The following is a 24,118-nucleotide window of genomic DNA, read 5'->3' as shown; positions in this document are numbered from 1 at the left end:
GGACGCACACACCCTCAGCCATCCATGTGATGTAAAAGAAAACGTGATTCATCATACAGGCCACCCACTGTAAATCCTTTCGACAGTGGACAGGGATCAGCATGGGCACCCTGACTGGTCTGTGCCTACGCAGCCCCAAACTGTGAGGCACTGTGTGTTTTGACACCTTTCTACCAGAACAAGCATTACCCTTAACTCTTTCACTGGTTCACCACTTTTCCTTCCTTGGACCACTTTTGATGGTACTGGCCACTGCAGAAAGGGAACACCCCCCAAGAACTGCAGTTTTGGCGGGGCTCTGACCCAGTCATCTGGCCATCACATTTTGGCCCTTGTCAAAGTCGCTCAGTTCCTTATAGTTACCCATTTTTCCTTCTAAGACATCAACTTTTTAAATTTATTTTATTTATTTATTTTAAACATATATAAAAAAGTAAAAAGACATCAACTTTAAGGACAAAATGTTCACTTGCTGCCTAATATATCCCTCCCACTGAGAGGTTCCACAATAACAAGATTATCGGTGTTATTAGCTTCACCTCAATGGCCATAATGTTATGGCTGGTGTTTATTACAATTCAGTAATATGTAGCCTTTTAGGTAGCCGTTGATATTTTTTAAATGCTCTTTAAAACGCCCACAAGATTTCCTTTCTTGCTTTTGTTGATAACAAATTTTAATGAAAGTTTATTTCAATGTTCATCCAGTGTTCATCATTTTCATTAAATATTTCTATGTTTTGTCTCTTATGCAGGTGTCGTCAATTTGTAGAGATGGTGAATGGGTCAGACAGTGAGGTCCGGTGCTTCAATTTGAAAAGCCCTAAGTCCCATGGCAGTTATCCTGACTCGCCAAATCTCAGTCCTAGGCAGGGAGCTAATAACCTACATTCGCACATCATAGGTAATCTCAGCCAAACCACAAATATGTATAAAATGCATACACATGATATGTCAACCTGTGTTGCCATTTATACGTTTGCTTTTTTGTGTGCATGAGCCAAGCATAAAAAGTTCCTAGTTATTCTAAGAAAATGTATGGTGGAGGTTTAGCATTTTGTTTACCATTGATCTTTATCAATAAGTATAAGTTTCTGTTTCAAAATAATTTGTAGCTTTGTACAATATTGGTTTTGTTATTTGCAGTGTTTATTTATACTGTTATGGATCACATCAGTATTATGGTCACGGAGTCCTTGAGAGACCAAGTGGTTAGCTAATTGCTTCTGGTAGATAATATACCTGGCTGTTAATTTCCGACAGTTGCCATGTCCATGTGTCCTAAAGGAAAAGGATTTGGAAAGGACTTTATAAGCTCTACCATAATACAGCACAATGTCATGTATTACCTTTTAACCAAGGAGGGCTTGTAGTAATATATGCAATCAACTTGTAGGGAGAGTCCTAGTGGGCTTTAACCCCTTAATGACAGTTGACAGTCCGGACAAGTCACCCGAAAACGAACGGTTAACGACAATTGACGTGCCAGGACCGTCATGACTTTAAACGGGTGCAGAAAGCGATCTACGTCTGCTTTCTGCACCCAAACGGTATTGCTGTAATGCCTTGACCTCAAGGCATTCAGCAACACCACGATCGGCACTAGGGGCATCAACATCCGCCATACATTGCATGGCAGCGGACGCTCGTTTTAAAAGTGTTTAGGAGGCGATCAACAATCACCTCCTAAACTTAAATGGTGTCGCTGGAATTCCTCGATCAGGAGGCATTCAGCGACACCAAACACTTACCCCAGGACTGCAAGTGATCTTCCCCATCCGCAAGTTGGCGGCCGCCCGCGAAAAAAAAATAATAAAGATGAAAAAGTTCGCTAGATGGTCTCCCTCTAGAGAACTCTGGCTCCACTTGCAGGTTGAATACAGGTACTGCATTTAACCATGCAAGTCAATGGAGCCCAGCTTTCTAATCACAGTGTGATTTAGTAAAAATAAATTAAAAAATAAACTAAAATTAATAATAATTAGAAAAAAATCAGGGGGACCTTCAAGTTTAAAAAAAATGTAAAAAAAAAATATCAAAAAGGCAAAAAAAATACAAATATATATATAAAAAATATATTTTTGTGAGCAAGTCTTAAAATTAGCACATTAGCTTAAATCAATTCTCGCGTGGAAAGAGTTAAAATACTGGCATATTAAATGCCCATGGGGTGTCTTTTAAAAAATGTATGATCTGATGGGGTAAATTGAATTGGCCGGGTTCAACAATGTCCCAATTAACACGGGGGAAGGATGGCCACACATCTAATTTCCAATTAGAAAAATGCACACGTCCCAAATGTGGCCTTTTAGTTCACCCAAAAAATGACAAACCCATGCATGTGGGGTATCACTGTAGTCAGGAGATGTTGCTGAACACAAATTGGGGTGTTGTGTGACAGCGGCATATACCAGGAGCTGTAAATTCATACATAAAGTAGGTGTGTGGTGGGAAAAATACACACAAAAAATACTACTGCAAACGTTGAAAAAAATGCTGGTGGTAAAATGTGTGCATGCGAAAAGTTAAAATACCAGCATTTAAAATACCCTGGGGTGTCTAGTTTTCAGAAATATATGGTTTTATTGGGCACACTGAAATGGCCCGGCTCCAAGATGTACCAAATAGGGCATGGGCAGTGGATCCCCAAATGCCAAAGTTCAACATTGAAAAATGCGCATACCCCAAATTTGGCCCCTTTTCCCCCCAAACAGCCAGGCAAAATCATTCATGTGAGGTATCGCTGTACTCAGGAGATGTTGCTGAACACATATTGGGGTGTTTTATGATGGTGACGTATACCAGAACCTGTTTATTCATACCTGAAGTAAAATGTGTGTGAAAAAACAAATGCAAAAAAATGACTACCACAAAGTTTGACAAAGACTGGTGGTAGATATGGTGCATGGAAAGAGTTAAAATACTAGCATTTGAAATACCCTGTGGTGTCTAGTTTTCAAAAATATATGATTTGATGGGGTAAATTTCATTGGCTGGCTTCAAAGATACCTGAAATGGCACATGGGGGGAAGAATTACCAGATTTGGAAAAAATCGCTTTGAAATAGCAAAATGCTACCTGTACTTATTGCCCCATAACGTGTAGAAAAAAGCAAAAAAACATTGGGTATTTCTAAACTCAGGACAAATAGTAGAATCTATTTAGCAGGTTTTTTCATTACCTTTTATAGATGAGTAAAAGATTGTAAAAGATGTAATCTAAAGAAAGCCCTTCTTGTCCTGAAAAAAAAACATATATAACTTGTGTGGATTCCTTAAACGAGAAAGAAGAAAATTACAGCTAAACACGAGCAGCACAGAAATGTTAAAACGGCCATTGTCACGAAGGGTACAAAAAGTAAAATCAGCCTTTGTCACGAAGGGGTTAAACACTTGTGTACTTGAACCCAAGTCAGCATGGCAGCTGTGTATCAAAGATATGCTGAATAAAGAAGTTGGTTTTATCTTAAATGAGTGTACAGTAGTTTGTATTATAAGACATGATGTCGCTACACCCAGAGAGGATAGTAACTATGCAAATGTATCCACAGGACAACCAGATCAAATTCCTTGCCATCTGTGGATGCACACCTGAGATAACTGGGATTGCTTAGTAGGGCAGGGTCAACTGACCTATTAAAATAAAAATAATCCCCCAGTTCCACGTTATTTTGTCCCTGCCTTGCCCAAGCTAGACAATGAGCCTTTAAAATGTTTGGGGTTTTTTTGTTTTTTTTTGTAAATGGAGCTCTAGGTTAAGCCGGGGACATTTCTTGGGCAAAACATCCACAGCCTTACCTTGGTTATAGAGATTCAAGATATAGTCCACATTACCCCCCACCCAGATTGACAGGATTCATTGCTAGCTTTCAGTTGCAGATCAGCAGCTTGTACAGCACTTCTGGCTGGCAAACACACGATCAGAAATCATAAGTAGAAATCTTTAGGTAGCCCACCAGTGTTTTCTTCTAAGACATTCTGTTCTTCATCTGAAGTTACTTTTCTGGAACTTTCTTTGCAAAACATATCAAAAAAGTTTTGCTTTCCTTACTCCCAGCTCAAGTGATAGAGGCTAAACATGCATGGGATAGGCATAACACTATGCATTACAAGTTCTATGTAACATCACTCTGTAGGGGTCATCAGATCTAGATCTGGAGAGAATGCATGTCTGGATCAAATTGTGCAATCTCTTAAAACTATTTTACATATTTTAATTTTGGTAGGGATATAGAGTCGGTTATTAAAGGGACAGTTTAGTATCCCTGACACCCTCACCAAAGAAGAACGCATATTAATGGTGTCTTATACTTATGGATTATTTGACCCCTTTAGGAGAAGGGATTTTCCAGAGTCAATGACTAGAGCAATTTGTTTTTCGTTGTTGATATGTGGTTGTTTTTGAGGTCATTGAATGCACCCATACAAGTTATATGTTGTTTTTTTAAAAAAATATTTTAATATATCTTTGGATATTCCAGCAACATCCCCTAAATAAAGTGATGTTGGGTGGTTTGGGGGTGAAAGGCCACATTTCAGACATTTTGACACCTGGTCATTCTTCCCCGTGTCCTGTCTGGGACATCTTTGAAGCTGGCCAATTCCCATTAACCTCTTACTAATTATATAGATTTTTCAAACTAGACCCCCTGGTATTTCAAATGCTGATATTTAAACTTTTCATGCACTTACTGTACTACCAGCCTTTGTCCACATTTTGATAGAAATTTGTTTACACACAGGTATGACTTTTCAGGTCTTGGTATATATCTCTGCCAAACAACCACCAATATTTGTTCAGCAACATCTCCTGAGTTCATGGTTACCACCAGTTTTCTACTTGGAATTATTTCATCTGATCATCCTGTGCTGATGTACTATTTGGAATTATTTCATCTGATCATCCTGTGCTCATGAACTATTTGGAATTATTTCATCTCATCATCCTGTGCTCATGAACTATTTGGAATTATTTCATCTGATCATTCTGTGCTCATGTACTATTTGGGACGACTTTGAAACTGGCCAATTAAATTTACCCCCATACCTATATATTTCTATAAATAGACACCTCAGTGTTTTCTTTTTATTTTTTATATATAAGTACAACTGCACATTGCCTGTTTAATTACCTTACAAGTTAACTCGTCACAAGGACGGAAAGGGGTTAAAAGGCTAAAAAATAAAGTACTTGCCCACTAGTAGTAAAATAGTTTTAAGAGACTGCACAATTTGATCCAGGCATGCATTCTTTCTAGATATATCTGATGATCCCCAAACTTCTACAGTGTGATGTTACATAGAAACCTAGAACTTGACATCAGATAAGAACCATTCGGTAAAATTAGTCTGCCCTGGTCAGACCATTGGTTGAAACTAATTTGAACACTTTTTACTGCTCCTTGAGCTGATTGCCTGTAATTATATGACATACTAGGAGATGTGTTCAGCCAATCAAATGTCCTGATTGGGAAATGGTTGGGTGCGCTGAGAGGGGAAAGTTTTTTCTTTTTAATATGTTTTTATTTTTTACTTTACAGTATGTGGTGCAGTGAACATAACATTGCATAGAATTGGTATTTTGCTTGCTAACAATGGTTTAGTGTTAGTTACTAATGTAAAGCTTACTATGTTGACTTCACTACTAATTATATTTTCTTCCCTGGTGCAGGCAGTCTGACTTGCAGCAATGGTGTGGCCTCAATGAAGCGCAAACAGTGTCATAATAAATATGTATCCCTGAGCTCATCATCATCTTCCTCCTCCTCATCCTCCCCTTCATCTGTAAACCTTTCTGAAACAAATTCTACAGATTCCACCAAATCGCAGCAGCACAGTAGCTCAAGTAATCAAGACAGCAGGTATGAAATAGAAATAAATCAGAAAAACTGGATGCCAAGAGTAAAACACATAAGATAATCTGCTCAATCGCAAGACAAGCCCCCAAAATTTGAATGTTAATAGAAGAAAAAAAAAAAGAAAAAGCCTGAATTATAAGACTACCCTATAGGAAAAAAAGTTTTACTAGTAAATATGCACATTTAAACTATTTTCTCATATTTAATAAAGACTATGACTGAGAAAAATGCATTTTTTTGTTTTTATTTCCTTTTTATTTGCCCCCAGATATGCCTTATATCACCCTAAATGCCACCCCCTCCGAACTTCTTGAATGTGAAACTGGTAGTAACAAAGTTGTAAAATATGTATCTTAGAGGTACCTTTTAGTTTCTGTGGTGTCCGCTTCTCAAATGCATGGGGAAACCCTGCAGATTCCTATATGCATTTTCCCTTTGCCCTGCCCCTCCGCTCCCAGCTATTTCCAGTGTAGGTCCGGTCACTGGATATTAAATTGTTATGGTGGTTTTTCAAAACTTTATTTTTTTCCTTCGATAATAATCTCTAACACTAATGCGCATAGATTTTTTCATCCCCCAACTTTTTTTTTTTTTTTTCCGCAAGTGATAGTGATATGGAAATGGAGGCAGAACACTATCCAAATGGCGTACTTGAGAATATAACCAGTAGAGTAATGAATGGCACATACAAGCATGAGGAAATCCTGCAGACTGATGAATCCAGCATGGGTAACAGTTTTACTTGTTAAACGGGTTTTCAGCGTACCTTTTTATTGCTATGAGCAGTAGTATGTTTTTTTAATCTAATATAGATCCAATGTTCATTATTGTTTCTTTTTATTGCTGCAAAAAGTACCTCACTACAAAGTGTTCAAAATATTTTAAATGCATGAACTCGCCTGTTTCGTCACATCAGACACAATTGTGCTAGAGCAGTGACGCTCAAACTTTTTTGCCCCATACATGTCAGAATGTCACACTCCTTTCCAAGATTGACTCAAAAGTTGCATTTCAAGTAATGCATATAATGCTGAAAATCTCCTTTTTTCTATATTGGCACACATACATTTACTTATCTTTATAGTGAAGTTTTACATTTAATTAATTTAATAGCAATAAAACGTTTAAAACTTGAATAAAAAGTTATATTCATCACTAATTTCTTCTTACCCAAAAAGAAGCGCCTGTGTGTGTGTGTGTGTATATATGTGTATATAATATACATATATACACACACACAAACACTCTCAAAGGATGGTCAGCACTCCAGGTCTTCAAGTTAACAACTTTTCTTTATTCAAACAAAGTCAACTCAACGTTTCAGTCATTGCTGACTTTCATCAGGACATACCCAGTCAGCAATGACTGAAACAAAATTCACAATTTGAATTGTTTGATCCAGCTCCGCCAGCGAAGTGTTTTTAAGGCCAGTGCCTGACGATGGATCATACAATGAATGCCTTTCACTTTTGGAACTAATTATTTCACACTTGAAATCCAGATTTTCCCCCAACATAGCTGGCGCTCCCTCTGTACAGCAAAATATTCAAACCTTTTCCAAAATATCTGAGGCCTTCGTGGTAGTTTCAAGACAAGAACAAAAGACAAACTCCTCTTTAAATTAACCTGGGTGAACATATCTTGCCACGCCAGCAAGTGGGAACATGATGCCACATCAGTCGAATCATCATGTTGAATTGAAAAAAAAAACATCAGAATAAAAGACTTTACATTGACGTGACTTGAAAGGGGCGGGACGAAGATCTCTGATGCACTGCCACTGGGCGGCACAGTGTGCGCACACTGGCCGCTTTAATTTCATTAGGCCGGTGGAGACGGTCTACCACTTCGAATCGCACAAGCACACGTTTTTGGCCGATTTACTTATTATTTATCTAGTTATTGTTTCGTTTTCATCATGGAAAACATGCAGCTGACAAAAACTATGCCGACAGTTTTTCATCAACAAAATTAACACTGCCTTCCGCCAGGAGGGAATTCTCCCCTGCCTGAGAACACCTTAGCTAAAGCATGATCTGAGGCAGCAAAAAATAATAAGGTAAAAGCGCGAAGAACAGTAAAAACAGCAATAAAAATGTCCATAAGTACACTTGGACAAAATAAAATGTCCTAAAATGCACTTTGGTGAAATCAAAGTCCTATAAATAGCGGCAGCACACTCGCCAATGTTTCCTCCTCTTGGCTTGATAAAGAACTTGGAGGTCACAGGGGATAGTGCCTGCGCATAGACGAGAAGAAAGTCACAGTAGTATAATATGTGGCTAGCGCCGTGTGGTAAAGAGTTAAAGAATGGGTACTCCCATTTTTGGGTGAATTTAGCAAATACAATCCTTGCCTGGGGATATCTTTAACAGCAGTCCTGTGCCATTCTTTCTTGTGCACATAAAAAGTTAAACAGAAATAGACAATGCTTTCTGTATATGTAAAATGAATAAAATAAATAAAAACAGTTCACTATGTATTCACAATATGGTGAGCAATAAATGGATTGCTCACACCTTCTGTCGTAGGTGGAATGATCCCCACCAAGGATATAGTGGTCGCAGGTCAGATTTTGGCACTTGCGTGTTTAAAACATTAGACGGATACCAGGAGCAGAATTTTTTTTTTTTTTTTTAAACGTATTTAGTTTCAGCTTTCTGGTTAAAAACCATTAAAAGATCAGTAAAAATATAAAATTAGCACTGTGCTAAGAGTAGTAGGAACGTAGCATTAATTTTTTCTTTTTTTTTTTTTAAATTTAGAATAAAACATTGCATCAGAAGCATACAAAATATAAATAAGCTTACAAAAATGTAGAACATCCACAAAATGGATGTTTAAAGTTCACATACAATTAATGATGCAACCATTTACATAAGAAGGTTTATACATTAAATAGACCAGAGCTACTACATACCGCCTGGTCTAATCACCATAGAATAAGAAAAAAGGAAGAAAAGAAAAAAACGAGAGAGAAACAAATTCCATCACACTACCCCACATTCACACCATCCATACTGACCATTCTTTCAGATGGGTTTATTGTTATAAATTTGAAAACTAGAAATATCATGAAGAATGTGGGTACTGAACCAGCCAAGGCCTCCAAATATTATGAAATGTGTGAAGTCTCTGAAAAGATTGGTAGGCATTGATATCGGACTTGGTTAACTACGTGATCTAGATTTACTGGCCTTGTTAGTAGCCATTGCATAGCAATCACGATCTTCATTGCCAGTAAACATTGTACAGTAAAGGCCCTTTGATTAAAAGGAATACTATTCAAATTGAGATGCACGAGAGAATTTTGTAGTGTAGGTGTTATATTTTTAAAAGACCAGAAATAATCTTAAATAACTCTTGCCAGACATGCTGGATCATTAAACACTCCCACCAGATATGGGTGAAAGAGCCTAACGCCAATCCAGCATAAGGGGGACACACTCTGGTTAAATTTTGCCTGTTTAACCGGGGTTAGATACCAACGCATCATAATCTTATAATGAAGTTCAATCATATTTAAACAGTGCGAAATTCTATTAATTTTCAAAAGGCTACCTATCCAGAGATTTTGGTCTATTTGAGTTTTAAGATCTTGTTGCCATGATTTCAAAGCAATATTAATGTGAGGATTTTCTGTCTCTTGCAACAATAAGTACCATTTTTTCAAATGTTTAGAAATTATCTCTGTAGAGATTGTCATTAATCTTTTTGACTCTGGGTAGAAAATCCCTCAACATGCAAATGGGATTTTAAGTAATAGCCTATCCTAAGGACGTTTAAAGATTCCATATTGCCGAAATCGAATTCCTCTGAGAGTTGAGATTAGGGCTGCAACAACTAATCGATAAAATCGATAATGAAAATCATTGCCAATGAAGTTCATTATCGATTAGTTGAATAGATTTTTATTGATTATAAACGTAGGTTTAAACCTGGATCCTCCTGTCTCCCCCCCCACTTACCGGTGCTTCTGAGTCCCCGGTGTGTAGCGTGTAGATGCAACTTACGCTGCAGCCGGAAGCTGGTGCGGGGGAATTCTCTCTGACAGTCGGGGAAGGGTTGCGCGATGTAAACTATCTTTCCAATGGTATATGTTGTGGGTCTGTAGCTGCTTAGATGCCTGAGATACAGGCATCTACGCAGCATCCCCCCATACCTCTTTAACTGACAATTGTCAGTTTTCAATAAAGTTGCGCGGTGACTTCATCGCGTCATTACGCGCTACGTCACCGGCCAGATCGGGTGGTCCCAGTGATGCCCTTCAACATGAGGGGCAGATCGATGGGGTAGGTGGTGATGGGGGTCGACAGACCTCCATCAAGGTAGGGTAGCGCTAGCGACGGCATGGTACCGTCGTTGGCACCTGACTGGGACTGCTAGCGATGGCACCATGCTGTTCTGTTAGAGGTAAAGGGGAGCAAACTAAGGGGAATCTAAATCCTGGGGGCAGTGAAGATTAATCCAGTATTTATTTATAAAAGTATTGTCAGTGTGCTGTGAACGAGTCTGTGAATTTATGAGGGCACTATGGCATATCTGGGGGGTATAAGGCATATCAGGGGGTATAAGGCATATAGGGGAGGGCAGAGTGGTATATCTGTGGGTATGTGACATCTGGGAGGTAGTGTGGCAAGCCTGGGCTCATATGTGCATAACTGGGGGGGGCAGATTGGGAAATAAAAACAAGAAATGCATTGTTTTTAACATTATTTTAAATAAATGAAAAATTTACATTTATTTTTTGTATCCGATTAATCGAAAAAATAATTTGTCAACTAATCGATTATTTGCAGCCCTAGTTGAGAGAAGGTTTTTATTTTATCCTGAAGCATGATAACTTTGATTCTCTTACTCCTGAAATAAGACCAATTTCTCAAGTTTACCGTAATTCCCCAAGTATACCGTATTTCCCCAAGTATAAGACGCTCCCCTTTTTTGGGGGCTGAAATGTGATTGATGTCAGCTACTAGCAACTGCTAGCTATCGCACTCCTATCATGCGCAGGCAGCCAGTACATGCACATCACTTTCAGCCTCCCTACACACGGATCCATGATAACACACACACACACACACACACACACACACACACACACACACACACATACATACATACATACATACATTTACTCCCCCACCTTACCTGAACTGCAGATCTCCTGCTGCTGCTTGCCAACTTCCGTGGGGGCCGCTGTTCCCCCTCTGCCTTGCTCGAGCAGGAACAGGAACTGAGCGGAGTCATGTGATGCGATGTGCATTCACATGACTCCACTGTATAAGACGCACCCAATTTTTAGACCCCAAATTTTTCTAAAAAAGGTGCAGAACTGGGGAAATACGGTAACTGAGAGATATTGTTTGGGAGAATTTCTAGCGGAGCTGATACAACTATTTTATTATAAACTCCTAAACAGTGCTTGATAGAGCCCCAGAATTCTATAGAGCTTTTGAGGTAAATAGGAAGGATGTTTGTAATTGATTTTAGCTTATGGTGCTGGAACCACAATAGACACTCTTAATTCGACATTCCGGTCAGCTCTTGTTCTATCTGAAACCAGCCTTCATTATTGCTATTCTTATATTGCAGCTTCGCTATGTGCGTAAGCATGCTAGCCTTGGCATATCTACTTAAGCATGGAACATTAAGTCCTCTAGGGCTGCAACTAACGATTATTTTTATAATCGATTAGTTGGCCGATTATTTTGTCGATTAATCGGATAAAAAAATACATTATTTTAAATTGAAGAAAAATTGCAATAAAAAACGTACAATTTACACTTTCATCTCTTTATTGCAATGTCCTCTCTCTATTCACCTTCTTATTTTACTGACATAATAATAAAAGCTACAAGAACCCAAACACAGTGCTTCTCAAACTAGGTTTTAATACAAAGTTATTAGTAAATATTAATTCATATGTTAACTATTTTTCATATTTAATAAAAACTGAGAAAAAAGTTTACCAAACTGCCCCCAGTTATGCACATCTGACCCCCAGCTTGCCACTCTGCCCCATATATGCCTTATACCTCTTATATGCCAGATTCCACTGTGCCCCCTGATATGCCACTGTGCCCCTGATATGCCTTATACTCCTTATATGCCAGTGATATGCAACTGAGCCCCCTGATATACCTTTTACCCCAGATTTGTTTTATGCCCCCCTGATATGCCTAATATCGATGTCTTATACCCCCTATATGCCACTGAGCCCCCTGATATACCTTTTACCCCCAGATATGTTTATGCCCCCCTGATATGCCTAATATCCATATGCCTTATACCCCCTATATGCCCTAAAAATTCATAATACCCCCCATACACAACTATAACTCACCCATACACCAGTCTGGCTCCTCCCCCTCCCATACACCACTCTGGCTCCTCCCCTCCCATACACCACTCTGGCTCCTCCCCTCCCATACACCACTCTGGCTCCGCCCCTCCCAAACACAATTCTGGCTCCTCCCCCCTCTCATACACCACTCTGCCTCCTCCCCCTCCCATACACCACTCTGCCTCCTCCCCCGCCCATACATCACTTTGGCTCCTCCCCTCCCATACATCACTTTGCCTCCTCCCCCTCCCATATACCACTCTGCCTCCTCCCATACATCACTTTGGCTCCTCCCGTACACCACTCTGGCTCCTCCCCCTCCCATACTCCACTCTGGCTCCTCCCATACTCCACTCTGCCTCCTCCCATACTCCACTCTGCCTCCTCCCATACATCACTTTGCCTCCTCCCCCCTCCCATACTCCACTCTGCCTCCTGTGAACCTCCGTTTCTGACAAGACACCAGGGAGCCGCGTAGAGAGGCAGAGTGGCGTATGAGAGGGGGAGGAGCCAGAGCGGTGTATTGGAGGGTGGCTCCCATATACCCCTCTGACTCCTCCCCCTCCCATACACCACTCTGCCTCTCTACCCGGCTCCGTTACTGAAGGCACTTTCATTGCAGCTTCATAGAAGCCACAGTGTAAGTGAAGGGCAGTAACGGAGTCTGTCTGTGCGATGCAGACCCTCACCGGCTATCAGAGAGGATGATTCTCTGTCAGCCGGTGGGGGTCTGCATCGCACAGACAGACTCCGTTACTCACCTTCACTTACACTGAGGCTTCTATGAAGCTGCAGGGTAAGTGCATGTCAGTAACGGTGCCGGGTAGAGAGGCAGAGTGATGTATGGGAGGGGGGAGGAGGCAGATGGGAGGGGGAGAGAGACGGAAGTGAGAGACCGGCCGACAGTGAGGGGAATCCGGGTCCCCTGCAGCGTTGCGGGGGATCTGGATTCCGGTGTTATAATCCGATCTCTGTTTGAGGTCGGATTATATAAGGAGAGGAGTTCTTCAGAGCATTTGCTCTGAAAAAAACCTCTTTTTATAAAAGATAAAAATCGATCCGATTAATCGATGATGAAATTCGTTGACAACGATTTTCATTATCGATTATTATCGATTTTATCGATTAGTTGTTTCAGCCCTAAAGTCCTCCCTTGCATTTACTGGCAGATGGTGCTTTTCTTGATATTTACCTGCCCAAAAAAATATTTCAGTATTTTTGGAAAGGCTAGAATCCAAGTAGTCGGGAGCCTGACTGGGATCATTCGGAGCAAATATAACCATTTAGGGACTATGTATGATCTAATTACATTCATTCTCCCGAGCCAAGAAATAAAAAGACCTTTCCACTCCTTAGTTTGTTTCATCAGTTCATTTCGTAGTTTACTGTAATTAACCTCAATAATTTGGAATATTTTAAGTGGGATTACAACTCCCAAGTAGTCAATCTTATGAACATCCCAGGTAAAATCATAAGATTTCACCAAACTTGTTTTTATTACATCAGGGAGGTTCACCATTACAGCTTGTGACTTTTTAATATACAGTTTATAATTTGAAAACTTGCTAAATAAATTGATTTCTATCATCAAGCTTTCTACAGAGTTTATCAGATCGTACAAAGATATTAGTACATCGTCCGCATATAAACAAATTTTATTTTCCAAGTCACCAATTCTTATACCTTTGATTTCATTATTAGACCTGATTCTAGATGCTCAAGAGTGAGTATATATATATAGTATGGTGCCAACAGGCAACCCTGTCTGGTCCCATTGTTACAGTGCAGAAAGTCAGACATGGAATGAGGCTTTAGCCAACTACGTTCAGCAGTGCCGGAACAATGTCGTAGGTGTCGGGTTACAGTCGTGTGCCAGAGTTGGAAACGTGAGCGTTGTGAACAGCGAGTAGTAACTGGGGCTACATCCTCAAGAGCAGATGTGAGAGTGGAGTTAAAGAGAGGTAGCGTTGTTAGAGCACGACATGTTTGAGATGAGAGGGAGTAAACTGGTTGAGAATTTCTGAAGGTTAATAGAGCTGAGGTCTCTGGTTAGGGGTGCAAGGGAGCGAGTAGGAGGCAAGGTTAGATAGGAAAGGAAGTGGTGGTCAGAGAGGAGGAAAGGAGAGTTAGAGAATTTAGTGAGAGAGCACATGCTAAAAAAAAAAGTCCAGGGTGTAACCCTCATCATGAGTAGGGGAGTTAATATGTTGTGTGAGAAGAGGAGGTACCGTATTGGCTCGAATATAGGCTGCACTTTCCCCCCCCACTTTAAGTCTTTAAAGTGGGGGTGCGGCCTATATTTGGGGTCTGACGCCCGGGACATGCAGTTCCGGGCGCAGGGCAGGCAGCAGGGTTAGGATACAGATCCCCCGCAGCGGTGCAGGGGACCTGCATCCTACTCTATGATATGCTCAGACAGCCTCCCCTGCCAGCACTTCCCACGGGGGGAGTGCCGGCACGGGAGGTTGTCTAAGCGCATCGTGCAGACGTTCACCAGCAGCAGCGATGCGCGTAAACAGCCTCCGCTGCTGGCACGTCTGCACGATGTGCTTTACCAATCTCCCTTGCCGGGACTCCCCCCCGTGGGAATTCCCGGCAAGGGAGATTGGTAAAGCACATTGTGCAGATGTGCCGGCAGCGGAGGCTGTTTACGCGCATCGCCACAGCCGGTGAACGTCCGCACGATGCGTTTTACCTCTGCCCCCAAGACTTACCAGAGCAGACTCCCGGGTGTCTTGCGGAGCCGGCGGGGGACATCTACGCAATACACGTATACAACTTCCGGTGCCGGCACATCCGCTGAGTGCGGTGCTCGTATTTAGATGTAACTTTCCCCTCACTCATTTAGTGTACCCCCACAAGTTATATATTGTTTTTTTTTTCAGGACAAGAAGGGTTTTCTTTGGATACCATTGTCCTATCTAATTTCCCATAAAAAAAATAATAAAAATGATGAAAAATTGGAAAAAAAACATCCAAAAAAGCTAATGAAAAAACCTGCTAAATAGATTCTACTATTGTCCTGGGTTTAGAAATACACTACAATGTTTTTTTGCTTTTTCTGCAAGTTATTGGGAAATAAGTACAAGTAATGTTTTGCTATTTTAAAGCCATTTTTTCAAAATCTGGTAATTCTTACTCCATGTGCTATTTCGGGCATCTTTGAAGCTGGCCAATGCAATTTACCCTATCAAACCATATATTTTTGAAAACTAGACACCTCAAGGTATTTCAAATGCTGGTATTTTAACCCTTTCCATGCACTAATTCTACTACTACCCTTTGTCAAAGTTTGTGGTAGTAATTTATTTTGGGTTTTTTTATCAGTAAAATTGCTCTTCAGGTATGGATTTACAGCTCCTGGTATACATCACTATCAAACACCCCAATATGTGTTCAGCAACATCTCCCGAGTACAGTGATACCCACATGCATGGGTTTGTCAGGTTGTTTGGGACGTAAAAAGCCACATTTAGGAAGCGCGCATTTTTTAACTTGCAACTTTTACATCTGGTCCTACTTCCCCCATGTCCTAATAGGGCCATCTTTGAAGCCGGCTAATTCAATTTACATAAAACCATGTATTTTTGAAAACTAGACACCCCAAGGTATTTCAAATGCTAGTATTTTAACCCTTTCCAAGCCTTTGCCAAAGTTTGTGGTAGTAATTTTTTTTTGTATGTTTTTCGCACAAATTGTACTTCGGGTATAAATTTATAGCTCTAGGTATACATCACTATCAAACCCCCCAATATGTGTTCAACAACATCTCCCGAGTACAGTGATACCACCCATGCATGGGTTTGTCTGGTGTTTGGGGGTTAAAAGGCCACATTTGGGAAGTGTGCTCCTCCCCCCATTTTGGGCAGTCTGTGCCTATGCCTTATCTTTGAGCCCGCCCATTCAAATTTACCCCATCAAACCATTCTTTTTTTTAAAAAAAATTAGACACCCCTTGGGTATTTGAAATGCTTTTACTTTAAATCTTTCCATGTCAATATTTTTGGGAAGATACGGTGCTTATTTTAATTTTCTGGAGACCCTCTGGCTAACTTTGGCAACGATTTTCATTATCGATTATCGATTAGTTGTTGCAGCCCTCGAATAAATCTTGGCTGTGAACAATAAGCCATCTGAGATCTAAGAGCCAGTACTTACTGTAAATCTTGTAAAAAGCAATATATGGAAATCACAGGAGGGACTGTGAATGTATCCTTTCTGCCCAGAACCCAATAACACAATCTCCTTTGGGACAACACTTTCACATCACACTTTACTATATATTATTAAACATTACTAAACAATTCAAGTTATCTGTTAGAGATGGAAATGCATTTCTATCACAATGCCAATGTGAGGCATAATGGATATTTACATTATCCCTCACATTGCCCCTACATTATGCCTTACATTGGGATAATTAGTTCAGAATAAATTTTTTTGATTGCTTCATACTTGCCTGCTCATGTGGAGAAGTCATTGAAGACTAACAAATGTTTAATTGTATATTGATCTCTACCCTTGCACTTAATTGTCATTCCGAGTGCCTTATAGATGGGCAATATTGCCTTGTTTAGTACTGTTTGGATTTGCTTGGTTAGGGACCACTTCACATGTTTAACACGGGGTGAATATTTACATATACCCACACTGAGTTCAGTTAATTTATTTTTTGTGTCCATATTGTCTAAGTTACAGCACACATTTTTTTATAAATGATATGTATTTCTTTGTGATAGAGGATGAATGTGCACAAAGGCAGCTTTGTGGGGGTAACCAGGCAGCCACAGAAAGAATGATCCATTTCGGACGGGAGCTACAAACTCTGAGTGAACATTTGTGCCACCAGTATGGCAAGAACGCCTCACACAAGAAGATGCTACAGGTTCAGTATTCTACTTTATGTGTGTATGTATCTGCGATTTGTGTGCGGTTAAGGCGAGTTAATGTACGGGAAGTTGCTGATTGGTGGGGGGAGGCTTAAGGACAAGTAGCTACTACTTCACACTGTCAGATTTAGTGTACAGGAGGCTATCCATTCCTAGTGTGTGTGTGACAAGAGCCCCTCTTGGTAGTGCTGAAGGCTGCTAATTCACACTGTACACAGTGTACACACCACTTTTCTGCAGGCTGCCGCCACCCCCCCATGCAAATAAGCAGCACAGTTAATAGTATGAATGACTGAGGTGGAGTATAGAAGGCTGCTTATTTATAATGTGAACATTGAGGGTGGGTTGAGGTAGTCGTGTATTTTGGTTTTGTGCTGCCCTAGGCAAGACTAAACTCGGGGACCCCCCTAATCTAAAATTGGCCCACCCCTAACCATAACTGCCCCTAAATTAACCCTAATAACCCCATTAACCGTAACTGCCCCTAAATCAACCCTTAAGACCCCATCAACCATAACTGCCCCTAGCTGTGAATATGTGTGTGTGTGTATATGTGTGTGTAATATATATATTTACACAAATATATTGGCAAAAGCACAGTATTTCTAATAGAATTCATACTTATTACTTCACTCTAAACTTCTGCAGGATGCTTTTAGTTTGTTGGCCTATTCAGATCCTTGGAGCTGTCCTGTTGGCCAGCAGTTGGACCCCATACAAAGAGAGCCTGTTTGTGCAGCATTAAATAGTGCAATATTAGGTAAGAATTTGACAAATGCAAAATTATGCTTATGTTTGTTTTTCCTGATGTTGGCCTCATATGAAATAATGGATAAACAGAGTTTCATTTTAAACAAATTGTAAAAATCCCTCACACTCATGTACATACAAATATACTAAATAAATGTTTGTTAGGTTAAAAATAGTCACACACACAACCATTTACTAAGTATTCTGTAAACCTTTCTCTATGATTAACTAAAAAAAAACTTTACATCAGGGGCCAAAACTGAAAGAGCCTCACATAAAACCGCAGTAGGCATTCCAGAAAATACATGTAATGTAGCGTTTTATAAGATTACATGACTACATAACTTGTATATGAACTATGCAGTTAGTAACATGTAGCTGCCTAAAATAGACCTTACTGTGTATAACGTTAGGTAATACTCCTTGTGTGATAGTTAGGTACAAATTGCTTAGCATAAAATGACAAAGTTGTAATCAGCAGTGGTTTGCATTATACCAACAATACTAAAGAAGGCTGTTAGTCAAGCTGGACAGTATACCAAGTATACTGGTAGAAAATGTTTGGGTTTTTTTGTTAATATTGTCTCCCAGTACTTGTTGATGTGAATGAAACCAACTGGTCTGAGGCAGTTCCTCCTTGAATCTTAATCTCTTTTGCCTTACTGACCCAGTGCATGTAAGGAGTGCATATCTTGCCATTTGGGCTGCATTTGCCCTGTTTGTTTATTTGCACAAATTGACTAGACTGGTTATAGTATAGTTGAGGAGCACTGCATCCAGGCTTAAGGGTGCTTATAATTCCACCGCCTTTTGTAAGGTGAACTAGATATTCCCACTTCCCTATGATTGTTGGAGAATAGACAGCAATTCTTCCAACAAGCACCTATACAAAAAAGTTGCTCCTGGGATGGACAAATGTCAAAGATCCCAAAAGCATCTTAAATCAATGAAATTAATTTAAGTGAGATAATTGAGCATGCTGGAAAGCATTGGTCCTGCAAGCACATGTTGAAGGGAGTTTGCCTATTGCTTGTGATTTCTGATACCGTCTCAAGGTAAAGCATGAGAAGACGTTTTAAATCACGGATATCCAAATACTCAGCTAATATATAGCTGTGTTTTGGGCAAATGAATGGATATAGAATGAAGTCTATGTCACAGCAGGGAGTAAGGTAGTCACTTAGCTGTCAGTACAGTTTCACTAAAGGTCTTGTAGTACCTCAGTAGACACTATCCTATCTTGGGCACATTTCTGCTTGCTATTCATGGCCAAAGAAATATCCTCCTCAGATATTGATCCTTTTAGTGATTCTGGCTGCCCCTAATCAAGTCATCATTTGAGATGTTCTTTAACCCCTTCGTGACAAAGGCTGATTTTACTTTTTGTGTCCTTCATGACAATGGCCATTTTAACATTTCTGCGCTGCTCGTGTTTAGCTGTAATTTTCTTCTTTCCCGTTTACTGAACCCACACACATTAGACATTGTTTTTTTTTCAGGTCAAGAAGGGCTTTCTTTAGATGACATTGTTTTGATTGTATCATATTATTTGCTATTAAAAAAAGTATAAAATATGGTTTAGAAAAAAATGACTGTTTCTAACTTTTAGTTGAAAAATCTTTTACTCATCTATAAAAGGTAATAAAAAAACCTGCTAAATAGATTCTACTATTTGTCCTGAGTTTAGAAATACTCAATGTTTTTTTGCTTTTTTCTACACATTATGGGGCAATAAGTACAGGTAGCGTTTTGCTATTTCAAAGCCATTTTTTCCAAATCTGGTAATTCTTCCCCCCATGTGCCATTCCGGGTATCTTTGAACCCGGCCAATGCAATTTACCCCATCAAGTCATATATTTTTGAAAACTAGACAGCCCAGGGTATTCCAAATGCTAGTATTTTAACCCTTTCCAAGCACTTATTCTACCATCAGCCTTGTCAAACTTTATGGTAGTAATTTTTTTTGCATTTGTTTTTTCACACACATTTTACTTCAGGTATGAATAGACAGGTTCTGGTATATGTCACTAAAACATAAAACACCCCAATATGTGTTCAGCAACATCTCCTGAGTACAGAGATACCTCACATGAATGATTTTGTCTGGCTGTTTGGGGGCAAAAGGGCCACATTTGGGGCATGTACATTTTTCAATGTTGAACTTTGGCATTTGGGGATCCACTGCCCATGCCCTATTTGGTACATCTTTGAGCCGGGCCATTTCAGTGTGCCCAACAAAACCATATATTTTTGAAAACTAGACACCACAGGGTATTTTAAATGCTGGTATTTTAACTCTTTGCATGCACACATTTTACCACCAGCATTTTTTCAAAGTTTGCAGTAGTATTTTTGTGTGTGTATTTTTCCCCCACACACCTACTTTATGTATGAATTTACAGCTCCTGGTATATGCCGCTGTCACATGACTCCCCAATATACGTTCAGCAACATCTCCTGAGTACAGTGATACCCCACATGCATGGGTTTGTCATTTTTTGGGGGAACTAAAAGGCCACATTTGGTACGTGTGCATTTTTCTAATTGGAAATTAGATGTGTGGCCATCCTTCCCCCCGTGTTTATTGGGACCTTGTTGAACCTGGCCAATTCAATTTACCCCATCAAGTAGACACCCCATGGGCATTTAATATGCCAGTATTTTAACTCTTTCCATGCGAGAATTGTTTTAAGCTAATATGCTAATTTTGGTACTTGCTCACAAAAATATATTTTTTATATATATATATATTTTTGCCTTTTTTTAAAAAAAAATGTAACATTTTTTTTCAACTTCAAGGTTCCCCTGATAGTGACATCAGTGGGAAATTATTTTTACATTTTACTGGTGCTTTACTATTTTTTTCTAATTATTAATTTTATTTTATTTTTAATTTATTTTTACTAATCACATTGTGATTAGAAAGCTGAGTTCCATTGACTTGCTAATTGATCGTTGATCGCCTCCTAAACGCTTTTAAAACGGGCGTCCGCCGCCATACAAAGTATGGCGGATGTTGACGCCCGGGGAAGGGCCAGAGATGGCCCCTTTGTGCCGATCATGGCGTTGCTGAATGCCTCGAGGTCGAGGCATTACAGCAACGCCGTTTTGGTGCAGAAAGTGAAAATAGATCTCTTTCTGCACCCGTTTAAAGGCGTGCCGGTCCTGGCACGTCAATTGTCGTTAACGACTAGATTTTCGGTGACGTGCCCGGACCGGCAATTGTCATCAAGGGGTTAAGATACATCCAAGGAATTATTTTGTAATTCATTCCTACCATACCTATATGGATGTAAATTACACAAGTTGAAATAGCTGCAAATATCCTCGGATATTTTAGCCGGAGCACTATATTTTCTTGTTGTGGAGAGCCTTAAGGCACTTTTGGTGCCAGAGGAGGCCCTTGCCTTTCTGTCGCAAACTAAAGGTCTCTTTACTTCTCTGTTTTGTTTTGATCTTAAGACTCCTGTCACAGCTTTTCAAGTTTAGTTGAACATTAGCAATCAGCTAGTTAATAGCAAAACATTACTTCTGGAAAAACAAAACCAGGTAAAAAAGTTTTTTTAGCCGCTGACAGAGACAGTTAGGGATCTCTGTCAAATGCCCATGGACTGCCACATTCAATGACTCTGGCACACCTGCCAAAGAATATTGCAGAAGAAAAATTACATTTGCCTGCCTATCCACTAAAGTAAGTAAAACTCTTTGCACATATATTAACATTCACCATATCAAAATGTGTATAGGTATATGTGTGTGTGTGTATGTGTATATGTATGTGTGTATATATTGTGACACAATACCCCTTCACTTTGGTACTCTATCCGGGAATCTTTACTTACACACAGTCTTTCAGGCTGCAGAGACGGCTCAGACTAGTGATGGGAAGTTCGGATCATTAAAGTGAATCAGATCATTTCGATTCGTTCACTGAAATGATCCGATTCATGATCCGAATCTTCGGATCACTCAGTGTGACTCACAGGAGTTACTGTTTTCCAGTAACTCCGTGCAGGCACGCTAATGATTGGCCCCGCCCCTTTCATTATGAATCCTCCCCCCTGCCTCCAGTGATGTCAATGAAGGCAGAGAGTCGTTCAAAGATTCGGATCTTACAGGGATCCGAATCTTAGTGATCCGGATCACTGTAAGATCCGGATCGTTGTAAGATCCGGATCGTTGTAAGATCCGGATCGTTGTAAGATCCGGATCATTGTAAGAACCGGATCTTTGAACGACTCTCTGCCTTCATTGGGATTCTAATCATTCAGAGAATATCACCATACTGTTATAAATAATACATTAATAATCACTGCCCCCAGGATTTACATTCCCCTTTACCTGCAACTGCACCTTTAGCTAACTTTATTAAATTAATTAAATTAACCCTCGCCATTAAATTAACCCTAAACACCCCATCAACCATGTCTGCCCCTAAAATTAACCCTTAACACCCCATCAACCATGTCTGCCCCTAAAATTAACCCTTAACACCCCATTTAGCATAACTGCCCCTAAATTAACACTAAAGACCCCATTAAGCATAACTGTCCCTAAATTAACCCTAAACACCCCGTTAAGCATAACTGCCCCCAAATTAACCCTAAACACCCCATTAAGCATAACGGCTCCCAAATTAACACTAAAGACCCCATTAAGCATAACTGCCCCCAAATTAACCCTAAACACCCCATTAAGCATAACTGCCCCCAAATTAACCCTAAACACCTCATTAAGCATAAATGCCCCTAAATTAATACTAAAGACCCCATTAAGCATAACTGCCCCCAAATTAACCCCAATTACCTCATTAAGCATAACTGCCCCTAAATTAACACTAAAGACCCCATTAAGCATAACTGCCCCTAAATTATCCCTAAACACCCCATTAAGCATAACTGCCCTTAAATTAACACTAAAGACCCCATCAACCATACCAATGTATTAGGTAATTTATTAGGAGTACATGCAATTAATTTAGGGGCAGTTATGGTTAATGGAGTATTTAGGGTTAATTTCAGGGGCCGTTATGGTTAATGGGGTCTTTAGGGTTAATTTCAGGGGCCGTTATGGTCAATGGGATCTTTACGGTTAATTTCAGGGGCAGTTATGGTTGATGGGGTATAAGGGTTAATTTTATGCTGATGACTGAGGGTTAATTTAATTAAGTTAACTGTAGGTGCAGTTATAGGTAAAGGGGGGCAAACTCAGGGGAATCTAAATCCTGGGGCAGTGTGAACATTATTAATGTATTTATTTATAAAAGTATGGTATCAGTAATATTCTCTGAATGATTCGAATCTCTGTAAGATTCGGATCCTTGTAAGATCCGGATCCCTGTAAGATTCGAATCATTTGAATCATTTGACTCTTCGGATCATTTGACTCTTCAGATCATTTGACTCTTCGGATCATTCGACTCTTCGAACGACTCTCTGACTCTATGAGTCATCGTTCCTCTGTGAATTAATGAACTGTAACCTGACCCCAGAGTCTGTGTCTGAGTGCTTGAACCGCTACAAATGTCTCTCTCTCTCTCTCGGAACCAGGTGAGTACTAGGAGAGTATCCATGAATCTCCGGACTGGAATTCCACCTGTTGGTCTTCGGCTGCTATAAACTGTGGAGTGGAGCACTGGCCCGCCCTACTCTCCAAATGCTCCACCCCAGGGACCCAAAATACACAAATAACGGACATCCAACAATTCCATTAGTTGACAAGACATCTCCCTGGGGCTGGTAAAACTATTGAGGGTAACCACCCTGCAAAATATAAGGGGATAAATACACTCCCTCCATTATCATCCCCTGCTTTCTGTCACTATATATATATATATATATATATATATACATAAATATATATATATATATATAAATTTCCAGCAATATTTGGATACTGACACAATTTTCATAATTTTGGCTCTATACGCCACCACAATTGATTTGAAGTGAAACAAATGAGATGCAATTGAAGTGCAGACTTTCAGCTTTAATTTGAGGGTTGGAAAAAAATATTCCACTTCTTTGCCTTAAAAGAAAAAAAAAACAAAAAACTCCTGGGTTGCTTTTGCAGCACATTTTGGGTCATTGTCCATCTGTAAAGTGAAATGCTGGGCAATCAGCTTTGCTAAATTAGGCTAAATCTAAGCAGACAATATATCCCTATACACTTCAGAATTCATCCTGCTGCTTCTGTCTTCTGTTAAATCATCAATAAACGCTAGTGACCCAGTGCCATTTTAAGCCATGCATGCCCATGTCATCGCACTTCCTCCACTGTG

At 39.9% G+C, this 24,118-nt stretch overlaps 1 protein-coding gene across 2 annotated transcripts in view; it reads left to right on the top strand.

Annotated features, from left to right (window-relative positions):
- The window catches only part of RANBP10 (RAN binding protein 10), a 78,441-nt gene that overhangs the window by 51,720 nt on the left and 2,603 nt on the right, over nt 1–24,118 (top strand). The window contains exons 9-13 of one of the 2 annotated variants that reach the window (XM_053449724.1): nt 755–903; nt 5,670–5,859; nt 6,461–6,585; nt 16,939–17,084; nt 17,737–17,848. In XM_053449724.1, coding sequence (XP_053305699.1) covers nt 755–903; nt 5,670–5,859; nt 6,461–6,585; nt 16,939–17,084; nt 17,737–17,848 — 722 coding nt within the window. The remainder of the gene's footprint in view (nt 1–754; nt 904–5,669; nt 5,860–6,460; nt 6,586–16,938; nt 17,085–17,736; nt 17,849–24,118) is intronic. The other variant, XM_053449725.1, reaches the window with a different exon arrangement.

The sequence above is a fragment of the Spea bombifrons genome, chromosome 10 (genome assembly GCF_027358695.1).
Source record: "Spea bombifrons isolate aSpeBom1 chromosome 10, aSpeBom1.2.pri, whole genome shotgun sequence".
Taxonomy (NCBI): Eukaryota; Metazoa; Chordata; class Amphibia; order Anura; family Pelobatidae; genus Spea; species Spea bombifrons.
The sequence above is the reverse complement of the archived record's forward strand: the minus strand, read 5'-3'. Positions and strand labels throughout refer to the sequence as shown.